This window comes from Sorex fumeus, unplaced genomic scaffold (genome assembly GCF_029834395.1).
Source record: "Sorex fumeus unplaced genomic scaffold, SorFum_2.1 ptg000129l, whole genome shotgun sequence".
Classification (NCBI taxonomy): domain Eukaryota; kingdom Metazoa; phylum Chordata; class Mammalia; order Eulipotyphla; family Soricidae; genus Sorex; species Sorex fumeus.
The window spans coordinates 6,780,756-6,796,353 of NW_026606186.1; the positions used below are offsets into that span (position 1 = coordinate 6,780,756).

Below are 15,598 nucleotides of genomic sequence, written 5' to 3' on the forward strand. Positions count from 1 at the left end.
GCGTAGGATTTGTCAACAATCGAGTATTTTAGGAGGCTTTATGGGGCTTCATTAAAGACGTGGGGGCGGGAGCACGGTGGGACATCAGAAGAGACCCCAGCAATAAACCGCAGCTCGAGCTCTGGAATGCAGTAAATGTTTAAGAGACTTCCTTCCTTTCATTACTGCCTTTTACTTTACTTTTATACCCGTAAAGAGTTGTGTTTTATTGGTTGAAATTTCTTGATTCCCCGTTTTTTTTCCCCAGGTCTGTTTAAAAGCGACATTTTATCTTTGAGGATGTTTGGCTGGCGGTGGAGGAAGTCCCGCCAGTGGATTCAATTAACCGGCAGAGCCCAGGCTCGTGGATCCCGCGCACCCGCCTTCTTACCCCTTCTTTTTCACAACTGCTACATAAACACAGCTGGGTTTAATATTTGTCGTAACAAAAGATTTCACTTGAATCATTTTACTCTGGGTAATTAACGCGGGGAGCCGGGCTCCCCTTCTCTTCAGTGGGCTGTCCTCCGCTGTGGAGCGCCGGGGCTATCCAGATAATGAAGTGCGCCCCACCCGGTCTTTGCCCGGCCTTAAAACTGCTTAATATTTGGCCGTTCCCACTAGAGAGCAGATGCTTTTCTTTGCAAGAATTGAATTTCTGTCAGCTCTTTTATGCATCATGTGTTTGGAGCCAGGAGTGGATCAAGTTGTTCATCGCAGCGGGAACACCATGAAGCCATCTATTATATACACTTCCCACCCCCTCCCATCCCCTCCCCCTCCCCCCCACTGCACCCTGAGGAGGTGGCGGTGTCCAGATCCCCGTGGGAGCTCGCTGGCGTGGAGGCGGCCAGGTGGGCCTCTGTGAGTCGGGACCAACCCCAGCCCTGAGCCTGTGGCATCTCTGTCCACAGAGCCCAGGATTGTGGCTGAGACAAATCCCTGCTTTTATCTTTGTAAACACCGAGCACTTCATTAAATCCCAAATCCACCCCAGGTTTGGGTCACGAAATAAACCCGCTTGGCTTAGCATAATGAGTGACATTTCAGTAATGGAAGCCCGAGAAAATATTCCTGGGAGCCCCTGGTTCTTGGAGTTGCAAACATAATGGCCTGAGTAGTTTTGGCTGTGGAGTCAGGCTTGTGTGGAGTGTAATTACCATCTATTAGGCCCCTACTGTGTGCCAAGAAGTGTGCTAGAAACTTCAGAAATCTTGACATTTCATCTCCCTAACAATTCTGCCAAGGGAGAGGGCGGAGCGGGGCACCTGAGCCCTTTCTCCTAGCCGAAGAGGCTAAGAACGCCCCTAAAGGCATCCAGCTCACTTTAACCCATCGCTGAATTGGGATTTGAACTCGGGGCGGTCTGAATCCTGCGGAAAGCTCGTGCTCCAAGTTTGCTAGACAGGCCTTAGCAAAGCCTAGGCGTTGTTGATCCGTCAGGGCATTGAATTATTCTCCTTGTGCATTGCCTGCTGCCTCTGCTGCCTCTGAGTCTCCTCACTGCACACCAGGGCTCAGATGGATACCTGTGTATCCATCTAAGCCTGAACTCTGGGCTGGGGGCAGGAGCCATTTATATTCCATTTTGCCTTTCCCAGTAGTGCCGGGACAGTCCTCAGCCCAGGCCCATCCTTCCCCAGGCCACCTTCCCGCATTGCAGCCCTGCAAAATTTAAGCTGTTTTGGAAAACATGAGCCTGGATAATGTTCCTGCTATGGCCTCAACTCCCGGGGCTGAGGCCAGACGTGCATTTTGAAGATGTAACAATCAATTTGCAGGAGTCCGAATTGCACATTCAGATGTCTCCATGAAATCCTGCTGGCCTGTCGTATTATTAATCACGGCTAAGGGGAAAGTGGCTTTCACTCCCCACGAAAAAGTCGTGAATCTTTTGATAAACATTTTGGCTTCTGATCCACTTTCGTCCTCCCCCAAATACTGTTCATTAGAAGCAGGCATCAGCATCCTGGCTCATTAGAATTAAACCCCCTTTCTTTTTAATTTGCAGCCCATTTTGTTGCTGAAAGATGTTGGGAGTTTGGAATTTTTTTTTTAGTTGATAGTGGATGTATTTTTGAAAAACATATCTAACTTTCCTTTTGCAGGCGCATGTCTATTTTTTTTTCAGCGATAACTTACCATTTTTATTTTGTGCATTGTGTTTGCAAGAGAATGGTTCTTGGTTTATTCATGTTGACAACTGAAAAGCCTTAGACCTAATTAAAAGAATTTCCACGAGCACCTTTACTGAACCATTTCATTACGCGGCACTGCACAGATTGCATTGTGAAACATGGTGATAGTTTAAATCTGACCTTTCAACCTAAACTGCCAGAAGTATGGGGGAAAAAACCCTGCTTTGAAAATGCTCCCTGGATACGTACATATAGAAGGATCCGTGCATGCACATATTTGGTTAGAAATAATCTTTTTATTAAATGACCACCTAATAATTTAAATACACATTTACTTTAAGCTCAGATTCGTAGCCTCCTTTCTTTAGCTTGGGCAGGATTTTCAGCTGTATTAAATGTGTGTGTGTGTGTGTGTGTGTGTATGTGTATATGTGTGTATTAAAGCTAAATTGTTTTATAGGGAAAACAAAGACAATTCTCCTTCCACTGGGCAAAAAATAATAATAGTAACAAGTGTTTGTAGGAATTCGAGGCTTGAAAACAGAAGAAAACCGCAAAAGTCTTTGCAAGTGTGTGCTTCAGTTTGAAATGCCCAGTGACTCGGGGACCTAGGCTGGGAGAGAGCTGGACTGTTGCATGGAGCTGGTGAGTCCACCTGAGTTTTATCTGGCACAAGTCGAAACTGGCCTTTTTGTTTTAAAAATGGCACTTTTTTTTTTTCGCTCCAGAAATGTTAGCCCAAGGATTTGGTGGCTGTTCTTGGGGAGTTCGGTGCAGCCATTGTCGTGCCTGGTGAGACAGACATCCACATAATGAAAATGGATCCTTTTGTCTGACAAGAAGCCGCTTAGAATGGCAGTGCGTGCCTCCAACTTTCTGACGGATCCGCAGCCTGCGAGATGTCAGGGGCGACCGCGGGAGCAGGGACCCGGGGCCCCTCGGGTCACAGCCGGCTCCGGCTCGGGGCTCCGCGTAACTAGCACAGTGCCCTCTCCCCCACGGAGAGCCAGGAGCCGCGAGGGGGAAATGGGATGCAGAAGCAGCAATTAAAGCCAAGCGAGGTCAAGGTACAACCATGTTCTCGAGAAAGAAACAGAAAAGCAGGGAATGGGAGGAAGCAGTCATGGAGATCTATGAAGTTGGGGGTGGAAAAAATAAACCAGTATCAGGGACAGATCTAATCTGCCGTCTCAGAAGCCCTAGCAGCAGTGAGCATGGAGTGGAGTCGCAGGGACTCCTGTAGAAGGCGGGCTGGGGCGGCCTCTGCCTCCAAACCACCCCCCTCGCCCCGGTGGCATTAGGGGGGCCGAGGGGAGGAGACACAGTCTCGTTCCTGTGTGTCATTTGCGCAAGAGGATGCTGCCGGCCAGCCCAGTCCCCATGGCTCTGAGCATCCCTCCCTTGGCATGTGGTACTTGGTGCCGCCTAAGGAGTGCTGGTTCCTGCTGCCCCAGGCTTTGCTTCTTTCCAGGGGCTGTTGCTGGGATGGAGAGCGCAGTGGAAGCACCTTTGCATGGTCTGCTGGTGGATGCCAGTGCCCAGGCAAGCGCAGCGTTGCCCTATTCTGGGCCAGTGTGAAGGGGGCCAGAGTGAGTCTCTTGTGTCTGTGCCTCTGAGCAGTGGGTGTCGGAGGCCAGGGCCCCTTCTGACCTCCCCATGCCCAGATAGTGCTCAGGAGACGTGACCAGGTCTCGATGGCTCCTTTTTTCGGGGGGTGATGCATTGGTTTGCCTTAATCCTTGGGGGTCAGTTTCTTAAAGGGGGAAGGAGCTTCAGCGATTGTATCACCCCGCTCTCTGCATGGCCTCTGGGAGCCCTAGCTTTGACCCCGAGCAGTTGATGCTGAGACTGGGCTTCTGCTCTGAGGCCCGGTCGCAGGCCTTGCCCGCCCGTTCAGATAGAGGAAACCGGTTACTGCGACAGTGCATTATTCCCCTGCCACCGAGGGAAGGAACAGTTGAAGTAGGGCTTCTTAAACTCCAATGTAGTCCCTTTGCTTCCCAGAAATTGTTCCCTTGGGGGTCACACCCAATGGTGCTCAGGGATCACTTCTGGTGGTGTTTGGGGCAGGGGAGAAGGGCAGGGGTTTGCTTTTTGCATTGCCCAGGATCAGACCTCGATGGCAAACACCTTAACCCCTGGGGTATCTCTCTGGCCCTTACCTTAGAAATTGTTACACAACGCTAGGTCTACAAAATAGGTCTCCAAGTCAAGCATCAACTTCCAGCGAACCGTGAGTTTACCTTATGACAGATTTTTCATGTTCCAACATTTCACTGAGTAACGTGCCCCCATGTGGCGTAGCAACCCCTCCCCGCCCCCACCACCCCAAGTTTTCTAAGTTTTCAAAGTGCTGGAAGCTGGTGCAGCAAATAGGGGAGCCATGACCTGTGTGTGTGTGTGTGTTTGTGTGTGTGTGTGTGTGTGTGTGTGATACTACCATGGTTGATGCGGTACCCTGGGCCATATAAAATAATAGTGTCTCCCCTCCACACTCACGGGTTGAAATCAGTTGAAATGAAATCCCGCTGAACTTGGAGCAGATAGGGCACTCGCTCACCTGGTCGCACAGCCGTGCCCCGCCCCCAAAAGTACAGGTGACCGCTTTGCTGGTTCAGACAGGCCAGCTGGACGATGCATAGGAGCAAGGCACAGGCCAGAGTGACCCCTACGTGGGCGTGAGATTCTGCAGATCTGGAGTGTGGGTCACGAGTGTCCCCAGAGGCCGGAGGATATGGCTGCAGCCCTGAGGAAGGTGCCCTAGCCGGGCTGGCCTCTGTGTCCACAGCACTGGGCGTCTGGGGGTCCAAGTGAGAAATCTGACTTCATCCAGGGGCTTGAGGGAGGGTGTAAGAAAACCCGAGTGTTGTGTGGAAGACCACAGGGCTTTTGTGAGCCATGCGGAGCCCGCGCCTTGTTTTAGGAGACAGAACTGGTAGGAACAGCTGCCAGGCAGGGGACTCAGTGCGAAGGGGAATGAAACACGGGCACATCCCCAGGAGGGCAGGTCATGCACTAGAGCAGGGAAAAGACCAGTCCTGAAGTGCGGACAGAAAACAGGGCTGGCCAGGATACTCCATGCGTCACATACGTCCTATTTTCACCCTCACAGAGTATGTCCTTGTAGATGTTTCCCTTCACCCCAGAGGGGACTGGCGCTCGGGACGGGGCGCACAGAAGGACGCCAGGCTGCCCCCCAAGACTCGGGCTCTGCACTCACAGCGGGTGAGACCAGGATCAGGCCGACTCATGAGTCTGCAGCTCAGTGGCCAGGGCAAGGAGGCAACTGGCTCAGCTGTTAGGGCTTAACATGGCTTTCTACAGAAGGGAAGCGGTTGGCATCTGTTCTAACCCCAGTCCTGCCCACGTGGGACCAGATTCCTCCAACTCCCCTGTCACTGGAGGGCATGGCCCAGGAGTTTGCTCCAGCAGAGAAGCGTGGCCCTAGAAACACTCTGCATGACACAGAAGTCCTGAGTAATCAGTCCCTCCTGCTGGGTGACTCGCCTGGGCCCAGCATTGAGCCCCTGGGAGCTCTCAGGAAGTGTGGTCCATGCTCCATCTCACTGAAGATGCAACCCCTGGGGATCCAGCCAGGACATCCTTATCCCTGGCGGCGGGGTCAGGGAAGGCATCCCGGAGGATGGGACCTGGGAGTTCCCTCTTTCCCTTCACTGGAGAGCAGTGTTGAGCTTGAACTGTCGAAGGAAACGTGCTCATCCGAATGCTTCCTCATGCCAGTTGCATATGCTTGGGTTCTGTTTTGTTTGGGTCAAGGGTCATCAAAGCCATCCTAAGCCTGTAGAGTGGGGAGAACTGTGTCCCTCCCTGGGCTGTCCAAGACACGGATGTGACTGTATAGATTCACACACGCCACATACACACACACATACACACACACACACACACACACACACGTGTCCTTTGGAAAGGATCAGGCCGAACTGAGAGTGTTGTGACCTGCCTTTGCCCAAGCCTGGCAATGTCCTGGGGTCTCCCTCTTCTGGCACATCATAGAAAAGCCCCACGTCCCTTCTCTCGGGCACCACATTACCGAGAGGTCGGGCCCTGCTGATGGGCACCTGGTCTGACACTGTTGGCACGTGCGTGGGCCGGAGGGCAGCATCTGCTTCTGGAAAGCTGCTTCACGTCACGTGTGACCCTGAGGGCATGCCCAGGCCGCTCAGACGAGCTGGGAGGTTTTTCTCGCTGCAGGAATAATGGGGTGGGGGTGGGGGCTGGGGAAGGATTGAGCTGCAGGAACTGCAAGTGAGGCACACGGGGAGGACCGGAAGAATGTCCCCACCCATCCCCCCCCCCTCGCCCCCCGCCATGCTGAACCATAACCAGACCCGGGCACAGAGAGGAGAGGCCAAATTCAGAATCTGTTTGGGGAGTCGATAGGGACAGCCAAGGGCAGTGGCAGTGGCCTGGGCCGTGGGTGGCCACTTTATGTTCTTGTCCTTAAAGATTTCCAGGCGTCTCATAGGAATTTTTTTTCTTTCTGAAAAGGGGACAAAAGGGGCCAGTAAGTTTAGGGACCTCTGGGTTGGCTGGTCTCACAGTGACCAAGCTGGGCCCCAGAGGAGCAGGAGAACACGAGCGAGAGAGACACCCATGGGTTCCATCTATGCTCTCGCTCTCTTCTCTTGATTTCTATTACCTCCATCGCCCTCAGATTCGGCCTGCTGAGCCGCAGTGTCACTGGACTGGCGACCCTGGCCAGAGTCCCCAGGTTAGATGTACGACCCTGGCCAGAGTCCCCGGGTTAGATGTACCTGCAGGTAATCTCCACCTTAGGTCCCCTCCTGTCCCGTCACCTACCCTAGGCACTCCCCAGGGATTAGCTGGTTCCAAGTTCCGAAGTGCTGAGCACAGCGGCTCCATACACGGCAAACCCGGTCCTGGTCTTGGGGGATGCACGAGGGGTGGGGGCGGGGGGGATGGAGGAGGAGGGAAAAGGGGGCACCGAGGTCCCGGCTCACCTGGCTGGTTTGGGGGGCGGGCACTCGGGCACACGGGTGCCTGCACGGTTGCTCCCTGGCAGCTCCTCCTTTGTGTAAGATGGTAATGAGGCCATTAGGAGCAGCTCACCTGAGGAGCAGCCTGTGAATCTGAGGTAATTAAACACCTCCCGAGTGAAAGGGAAAGGCCGGGGAGGTTAAGTGAGGAATCACCGGGCACCGCAACCTGCCGAGGAGGCAGCGCCCGCCCGTGAGGGCCGGAGTGGGCGGCGAGTTTAATGCCCAGATTAAGCCAGTTTCTTGCTCCTCGGGCTGGTTGGAACAGGAAGTCTCGCCACGGGGTCCCGGGTGCCGAGGTGTCTCGTCTCTCCTCCTGCGGGCTCCCCCTTGGTGGCAGCAGAGTGATTGCAGCCTGGGACATCTTCCTCACAGCAGACCAATCCTTGACGCCCAGAGGTTGACTCCAAAGGACCTCTGGGAGAAAGTTATTTTTCTGGGCCTCGGAGCAGAGGTGGGGTCATTGCCCGCTCAGTGCCCGTTCCAGTCATGACTTGTGACTTCGGAAGTCAGTCCCGCCTGCCCTAGGACTGGGGCGTTGTCGATGGTCTCCAAACTCAGTCCAAATATATTGGTCTCGGGCAGGATCCCTGGCCCCAGGCCCCACGAGCACTCGCTGGAGGTTTCCCCCCTTCCCCCTGGACCCTAGGAACCATCCAGCCCCTCCTGCTTCCCTTCTGCTTTGACCACAGGGTGCTCCTAGGTGAGCCCTGCAGCCCACTCTCAGCCTCTGTGTAAGAGCACGAGACCTACCTCTGCACACACTGAATCTCACCCCCCCTTCCCTTCCCCCCCCCCCCCCGCCCCATCTCTTCTGCTTCACTTCCGCTGGTGTGTGCACGCGGGCTGCTGCTCTTCCTTTGACGGCGAGGCTTGCGGTGTGTTGTTGCACACATTCGGTGTACGAACTCGCAGGTCGAACACAGTGAGCCACCTATTTCTGATATTTAATTCGAGGAGGAAGTGAAATTGGAATTTAAATTCCTGGTGCTGTTTGAGCTCAGAATCCTGGACTTGGATTCAGACCCCCGGTGACATGGCCCACTCATTGTGTTTGTTCCTGGGCATGTAACCTACTCCCTTCCACCCGCCTCCTGCCTTGTCAGCAGGGACCACCGTCCACCCTGCCTCGCGGGATTGGTGGAGGAATTAAAGTCAGAATCGTGTATGAGAGCGTTTCCGGGCTCACAGACTGCCTGAGAAGTGGGTTGTTTATGGGCTTTTTTGGTTTGGGGGGCCACAGCCAGCCAAGCTCAGAACTCTGGGATCACTCCTGGCAAAGCTCCAGGAAAGCTCCCAGGGGGCCGGGAATTAAACCTGGTTGGTCACGTGCAAGGCAAGTGCCCTCCGCACTGTCCCGTCACTTCAGCCTTGTTTGTGTTTGCACCAAAGATGGGCTCCAGGGATCAACCATCGCTGAGATCTCCCAGGCCTGCTCGGATGCTACCTGCGTCCTTGTCCTCCCAGCAGCTGCCGACGGGCCCCATCCAGGGCCCCCTCCTAGCTCTGTGGGTATCCAGACTGCCTTCACTCCAAGTCTTCTTTCTCTCCATCCCAGATCTCGTCGCTGAAGAACCGTCTGAAGAAGGTGTCCACGACCACGGGGGACGGCGTGGCCCGAGCATTCCTCAAGGCCCAGGCTGCTTTCTTTGGGAGCTACCGAAACGCTCTGAAAATCGAGCCGGTGAGTAGCCTCTGGGCCGAGGCCGGGCAGGTAGTTTTGAGACTCCAAGTCTGAACAGCGAATCGTGGTCACAGTTGTGCATTGTCTGTGCGTGTCTACTGCTGTGACCCCCTCCCCCTTACACTTTAAGTACCGAGAAGAATATGGGACCTTGCTGTCCCTGCCCCTGGGACCTCAGGACTCAGGGAACAGCCTCAAGACCCTGCCTCTTTGTGCCTTGCCCTTCACCCAACAGAGCATCCAGACTGGTTGAGCTTGCCTCGGTGTCAGGACAGGGTCTTGGTCACCTAACAGAAGGGACCATCCCTGAGCTTCCTAAGAAATGCCTCCCTCAGGTACTCTGAACCTTTCCACATAGAGCCTGGTCCCCGGGTGCTGCCGTCTCCCGGGGGGGCTGCCTCTGGGTCTGTCCAGAGCTTGGATCTGTACTCTGCCTCCCCGCCCCCCAGCCAAGCAGGCTCAGGGCTATGGGGGGCAGGCATAATTCAAGGGCAGTGCTGCCATCTTTCCAGCCCCGCAGAAATGGGCGGAGTGGCTTGGTCCTTTCCTTGGGCTGCGGGGAGCGGACAGGCATGAGGCACGTCCGTCCTTCTGATGCTCTTCAATGTCAGGTGGGCGTCTGGACCCCTGTTAGATCTTGGTACCCGTGGCCAGGGGGTACGCATGGCCCCGACTGATTCTGTAGTGGCCCTTGCGCATGGCTCTGGATGGCCCTGGATATACGGGATGAAAACCCCAGATGGGAAAGTCTTGCTGGCCTAAACCAGGGGGACCCCAGCACCTCTGAGCTCCAGCGTCTTTGGCTGTGAAGTGAGTGTAAGAGTTTGCATCGCCCATCCTCTCTCGTGGCTCTTGGGGGGTCAAACGAGCCTTCAGAGGTTGCACCAGAAACTTTTCCAGGGATGGGGGCTGCTTGCCTGGGGCCGAGGGTGCCTGGCCCCGAAAAGAAGCACCCCAGCATCCTGGGCTGGCTGTAGTGTGACAAGGGAGTAAGGGCCTGGTGGCAGGAGCCCCTCGGGGCCACTCAGAGGGGAGAGTACTGTAGTACTGTGAGTTGGGGGTGGGGAGATAGAATTGCAGGAACACCACTGGGTGTGTCCCCACCAAAATCACCAACCAAGTCAATAAGCCAACATAGCACATGGAGAGAGGAGGGTGTGTCTGATTGTAAATGTGACCCATTGCACTGGCTCCAGCCTGTCATTTTGTGCCGGATTCTATGTGCCGTGAAGAGGGCAAGGTGCTGCAGGTGACAGCTGTAGGACCTCCAACCCACCATCGGACCCGTGTGGACCCAGATGCCCTGACCAGAGAATCGGGTCTCAGGGGCAGTTTGAGGTGCTGTCAGGCTGTGTCCCAGTGCCCAAGGACTTTTAGACGGCCCTCAGGCGGACTTTCACCCTGTCTCCTCCATGTCCTTTAACCTCTAGGTTTAATTCTAGCCAGTTCTTGCCCCCAACCTGAGGGAACCCACCCTCCATACAAGATCATCTAGGGGATTCATCAAAATTGCAACTTCCCTGTGAGGTCGGGTCGAGCTGAGGGGTTGGGGGAGGTGGCCGGTGAAAGGCTGGAGTGGCAGGAGTCTGGCACTGAGGGAACGGGAGTGGGGGGGGTCTACTCGGGGGGTGGGGGGCACTCATCTTTCAGCTGTAAGTTGCGCACCTGCTCTTAGTGTTTAAAGAACCTGCACTGGACACACATGAGCATCCCTGGCGCAGCAGCTGGGGTCAAGGTGACCCATTAACTTGTTTCCGCAGAAGGTTCTAGAAAGGAGTAGGGGCAGAGGAGTGGGCTCCTCAATTTTGTATTTTTGCTTTTCTTCCGTTAGAGACGTTCTGGTAGAACGATCCGGTTCTCCAGTTATTTGTCTTTGCGCTTTAGCGTGTTATGAGCATTTTTTCCAAGATCCTGTTAAAAAAAAAAAAAAACACTGCTTGCCGAAGAAGATGTGAACTAGCAGTAGAGTGAAGGCTTTGCGTGTCTGAGGCCTCAGGTTTGCTTCCGGGACTTCCCGGCCCTTAAGGAAACCCTCTTCCTAACCAGCCTTTTTAAGGACTCAGCACATCCTGGCTCCTGAGTCCCGGCGAGTGAGGCACGATGGGCTTCTCCAAAGGCCACGTCACCTGAGGATGGCGCCATGGCTACAGAGCCACTGTACGGCAAGGAGGATGCTTGCTCTGCATGCGGCTGACCAGGCTGGGAGCCCAGTGCCACAACCCCTGCCAGGAGTGAGTGTGGAACCAGGAGTAAACCCTGAGCACAGCAGGGTATTAAATATGATTTTTTAAAATTTATTTTTATTCCCCTACTTGAATAGTTTTTAAAGGAAGACCACATAGCACCCTAACTCTGATGCATTTTGCGGGGGGAATGGGGGAACCTGCCCCCGGGGCCTACCCACCTCTCCCACCCCACCCCATCCCCGCTGCCTCCAGGACTAGCAGGAGTCAGCAGCCAAGTGAGCCAGGAGGAAGTGGGTAGGAGGAAGGTGTCAGCAGGGGGGGCCCACCCCAGCCCAGTAGCTGCAGGCTCGCTGATGGGACGCTAGTCAGACAAAATCTGAGTTTGGTGTTTTTAAATGGGGGCCACGGCCAACTCCTGGTGCTGCTCTTCTGCTCCTAGAACAGTTTGGGGGAAGAAAGGGGTCCTCCATCTGCAGCCCCTGCTCTCCCACTGACTCCGGGCTGGGGTCGAGTCCCAGCCTGAGAGGCAGAGAGGGGCAACCCCTCCCCGCGGCAGGGTCCTAGCACCCCACCCTAAGCCCAGAACTCACATGGGTTTTTTGATGGGTTTTTGTGTTTGTTTGTTTGTTTGTTTGTTTGTTTAAACTCTCTGGCTTTTTGTCTCTTTCTCTGCTGGAAAGCAAATCAGAAGGTGGCCGAGAGGGCCAAGGAAGGGGTCCCTCCTAAAGCAGCTCCAGCCACATGTTGGGATGGGGCTGAGTGTCTCTGTGCCGCCTTCTGCCCCAGGGATCAGCCACAGCCAAGCATCCAGCCTATTTGGCTACCCCTTGTGGGGGACACAAAGTGGGGGTAGGGCTGGGGAGGGCAGGGGTTACAGAGGCTCATGGCTCAGGGGACTTCCTGGGGAACTGTGGAGCCCCAGAGGAGTCAGCCCAGCCCCAGACTCCAAAGGCAGCTTCCTCCCATCGCTTCCTCTCGCCTGCCTTTGTTCGGGTTCTGTGCATTCCCCCCCCCCCCACTCTGCCCAGCCTGGCGGGTGGGCGCAGGTCAGTCCAGGGCGGGGGCAGGGCCTTACTAGCCGCAGCGGGTGAAAGAAACGTGGCCTCTGTCCACCCCGTGCCCACAGTTGTGTGGCCCCTGGCCTGCGTGGAGCCTTCGGGAGCGGGTGGTGCCCAGGGGCAGGGAGGGTGCCTGCAAATCACAAGGGCCGGTGACCCATTTTTCCATCGCCTGGAGAACCTCAGGTGCAAAGCCCAAGATGGTTAACAATCGCCGCCAAAGCCCGTCGTCCGCCTCCTCTTAACTGACAGAGCCACCAGCAGCCAGGCAGCCCCTTCCTCCGTGTCAGGCGGCAGCCCGGGCTCCAGCTCGTTTATTTAGGCCTGTCTTGCTCTCTGACACGCCTCCTCCTCACAGTTGCCAGGCAACTCGAGAGCACCAGTGTGTGTGTGTGTGTGTGTGTGTGTGTGTGTGTGTGTGTGTGTGTGTGGGATTAACTACTTCGGGCTGGGGTCCTTTTTGGCAAAGGGGGATGAAAGACAAAATGCTTTTAATTGCCAAGCCAAGAATCCCCCTCTCCGTCTCAGCCTGGGGGAGGATGGCAACTTTGGAAGGACATAGCCCTGCTGTGTGGCTCTTAAATTTGCTGGGGGGGTGGGGGTGGGGAGGGGGGTGTCCCCCTTCAAGACTCTCACTTGTCTTTCTACCCCTTTGTTTATAAAATCGCATCATTGTGAGATCAGTGTGAGACTTGGAACGGGGACACACACACACACACACACACACACACACACACGTCACCCTCCTCCCCCTCTCACCCTCCTCTTCCTAACACAATGACCTCGGTTCTTAAGGAACTTTCCAAAATAGAATCTCGCTTTTTATTCCATCCTCTTTTCTGGAAGGCGTTTCTGAGGGCCTCGCCCCTGCTCCCTGGAGCCGTCCTAAGACAGACGGTGCCTGCAAGGGAGCTTGCCCCAGGGCTGCCCCCCTGCAGGTCCTTGGCAGAGGTTAGTTCAGAGAGCAGAGCCCCGGGGTGGAGGGTGTGTGTGGTGGGGGGGGGGGGCAGGGGGTGCCATGCCTGACACCGCCTGTTCCATGCCCGTCCCTGGGGGAGAGGCCTGTGGAGACAGCTGTCTGCAAGTGGTTTATTCGCCAGGCTCCTGTGGCTCTTCCCTGGGCCATCCTGCTGGGATTGGGTATTCCCTGGGGCCGGGCAGGAGGCAGCCGCTGTCCACAGGAAGTATATGCTTGGGTTTAGGGTCCTGGGCTGGGGCTCATGGGGGTTCCCCATAGACTCCTGCAAAGGAGGCTGGGCTGGCAGAGCCCTTCCCAGGACCCCCCCAGCCTCCAGACGAAGTGCTGGCTCCTACCCGCCTTATTCAGCAGCCCCTGATTTTGTACAAGACTCTGCCGAGTCACATTGATCCACCTAAACCCCCTGGAAGGCCAGGAAGTTCTGTAAAGGCAAACAGATAGCCGGGCTTTCAAGCTTGACCGGACGGGGCCGTCTTGGAGCAGGTCGGAGAAACGCAGGTGGATCTGTCTCCTGGTTCACACCGTGATCTCATGGTTTACAGAACAACAACTATATTTCTGTGTGCTTTCAGTGTAACAGGGCATAGAAAGACAAAGATTATTTCAAAAAGAGAACAGAACGTCTCTCTCTCTCTCTCTCTCTCTCTCTCTCTCTCTCTCTCTCTCTCTCTCTCTCTCTTTCCCCGCCACCCCCGTCCCACTGAATTTCAGTGCCCCTTGGGGTGCGTTCCCTTTGGTCAGGAGCCATGGGGCAGTGTGTACCCAGCCTTCTGCCCAATGCCACACGGGAATTCCAGGAGCTTCTCTCGCCTTGGCTATCAGCTCACTTCCCATCTTCTGCTACTAGCGCCAAAACCCCAGCAGACACCAAGGTAGCCTTCCGAGGAGCTGTGTCACCCACATGCGGCAGGGGCCATCCTGTTCCCTTGAGGCCGGGCAGCGGGTCTCTGTGGGCTCAGCCTGAGAGTGTCCCTGGATGGCAGGACTCCCCCGAGCACGTGGGTCTCCCTTGGCTCTGTGATGGTTGTTCGCTGCTTTCCACTCTGAAGCAGCTCATGTTCTCTCTCGAATACGTGTCCTCCTTGTACTCTCCTTCCCATCCTTCTCAGCAAGTTTCCTTCAGTAGAAACTCCCATGCTTCGCTGACATACAAGAGTCCTCTGTGGTGTCCACTCTCGGCCGTGAGCAGCTGGAGGAGAGCCAGGACACCCAGAAATACCTTCACCAAGGTCTTGTGCGAAAGGGGGTTGAGGAAGGACTGGAGCGATAGCACAGCGGGTAGGGCATTTGCCTTGCACATGGCCGACCCGGGTTTGATTCCCAGCATCCCATATGGTCTCCTGAGCACCGCCAGGAGTAATTCCTGAGTGCAGAGCCAGGAGGAACCCCTGAGCATCACTGGGTGTGATGCAAAAAAAAAAAAAAAAAAACCCAGAGGGTTGAGAAACCTAGGGCATTAATCAGGACATCAGGGTGGAGCTGTGGAGGGGAGAGGCCAGAGGGAAGTGGGAGCCAGAGGGCCCTGGGCTGGCTCTGGGCTGGCTCTGGAAGCCTCCAGAGGGAGCTGGAGTCTAACTCACATCTGTGCTTAGGTCCCCTGTTGGGGGGCTTTGTTGTCTTGCCGTTGTGGTCCGTATGACGAAATCTGCCATTTTAACCATTGAGCCTGTGAACAGTCTTCACTCATCCCCAATGTGCCGAGCTGATCCTGATGCCTTTTCTACTTTCCCATCTCCCCAGAGATGTTCCAGTGAGCGGCGGGTTCCCTTCTGCCGCCCCACCCCCACCCCGCGCCCCTTCCCTTGGTGCTCTCCCACCTACCCCTTGAGCTCTGTGATGTCACCTCGCCTGGCACCTCAAGAACTCATGCCGTGTGTTGTCCCCTTTTGTTTGTCTGCCTGACTGTGCTGAACGGGCCCCTGAGGCGGCTCTCCAGGGCCGGAGGACATCCCTCGGTTATGCCCTTTTTCTTTCTCACAGACCCTTGAGTGATAGCACAGCGGTAGGGCGTTTGCCTTGCACGCAGCCAACATGGCCAACCTGAGTTCGATTCCTCCGCTCCTCTCGGAGAGCCTGGCAAGCTACCGAGAGTATCTCGCCCACATGGCAGAGCCTGGCAAGCTCCCCGTGATGTATTCGATATGCCAAACACAGTAACAACAAAGTCTCCAATGGAGACGTTACTGGGCCCGCTCGAGCAAATCGATGATCAACGGGAGAGCCTTTACTTACTTACTATTATTATTATAATTATTATTATTATTGTGTTGTTTGTCTTGGGGGCCACACCCGACCTTGCTCTGAGGGGCTGCTCCTAGCTCTGTGCCTGGGGGTTGCTCTCTGCAGTGCTCAGCACTGTTTGTTGTGTTGAAGACAGCCCCAAAGTCCTGCGAGCTACCCCCTTTGCCTGTCTCCACCGTCTCTGCCCCCTACCCCCTTCCCTCCGGCCCTCTCCCTTCCACGGCTCCACCCTGATGTTCTGAGCGAATGCATTAAGGTTCCTCGACCTTCCTCACAAGATGGAGGCACCTTGGTCAGGGCCTTTGGGGTGTT

The 15,598-nt window shown here is 55.3% G+C and overlaps 1 protein-coding gene across 3 annotated transcripts in view; it reads left to right on the top strand.

The window, feature by feature from the left end:
- The window catches only part of DENND1A (DENN domain containing 1A), a 523,912-nt gene that overhangs the window by 387,034 nt on the left and 121,280 nt on the right, over positions 1 to 15,598 (top strand). For all 3 annotated transcript variants that reach the window (XM_056138645.1, XM_056138644.1, XM_056138646.1), the window contains one exon: positions 8,697 to 8,822. In XM_056138645.1, coding sequence (XP_055994620.1) covers positions 8,697 to 8,822 — 126 coding nt within the window. The remainder of the gene's footprint in view (positions 1 to 8,696; positions 8,823 to 15,598) is intronic.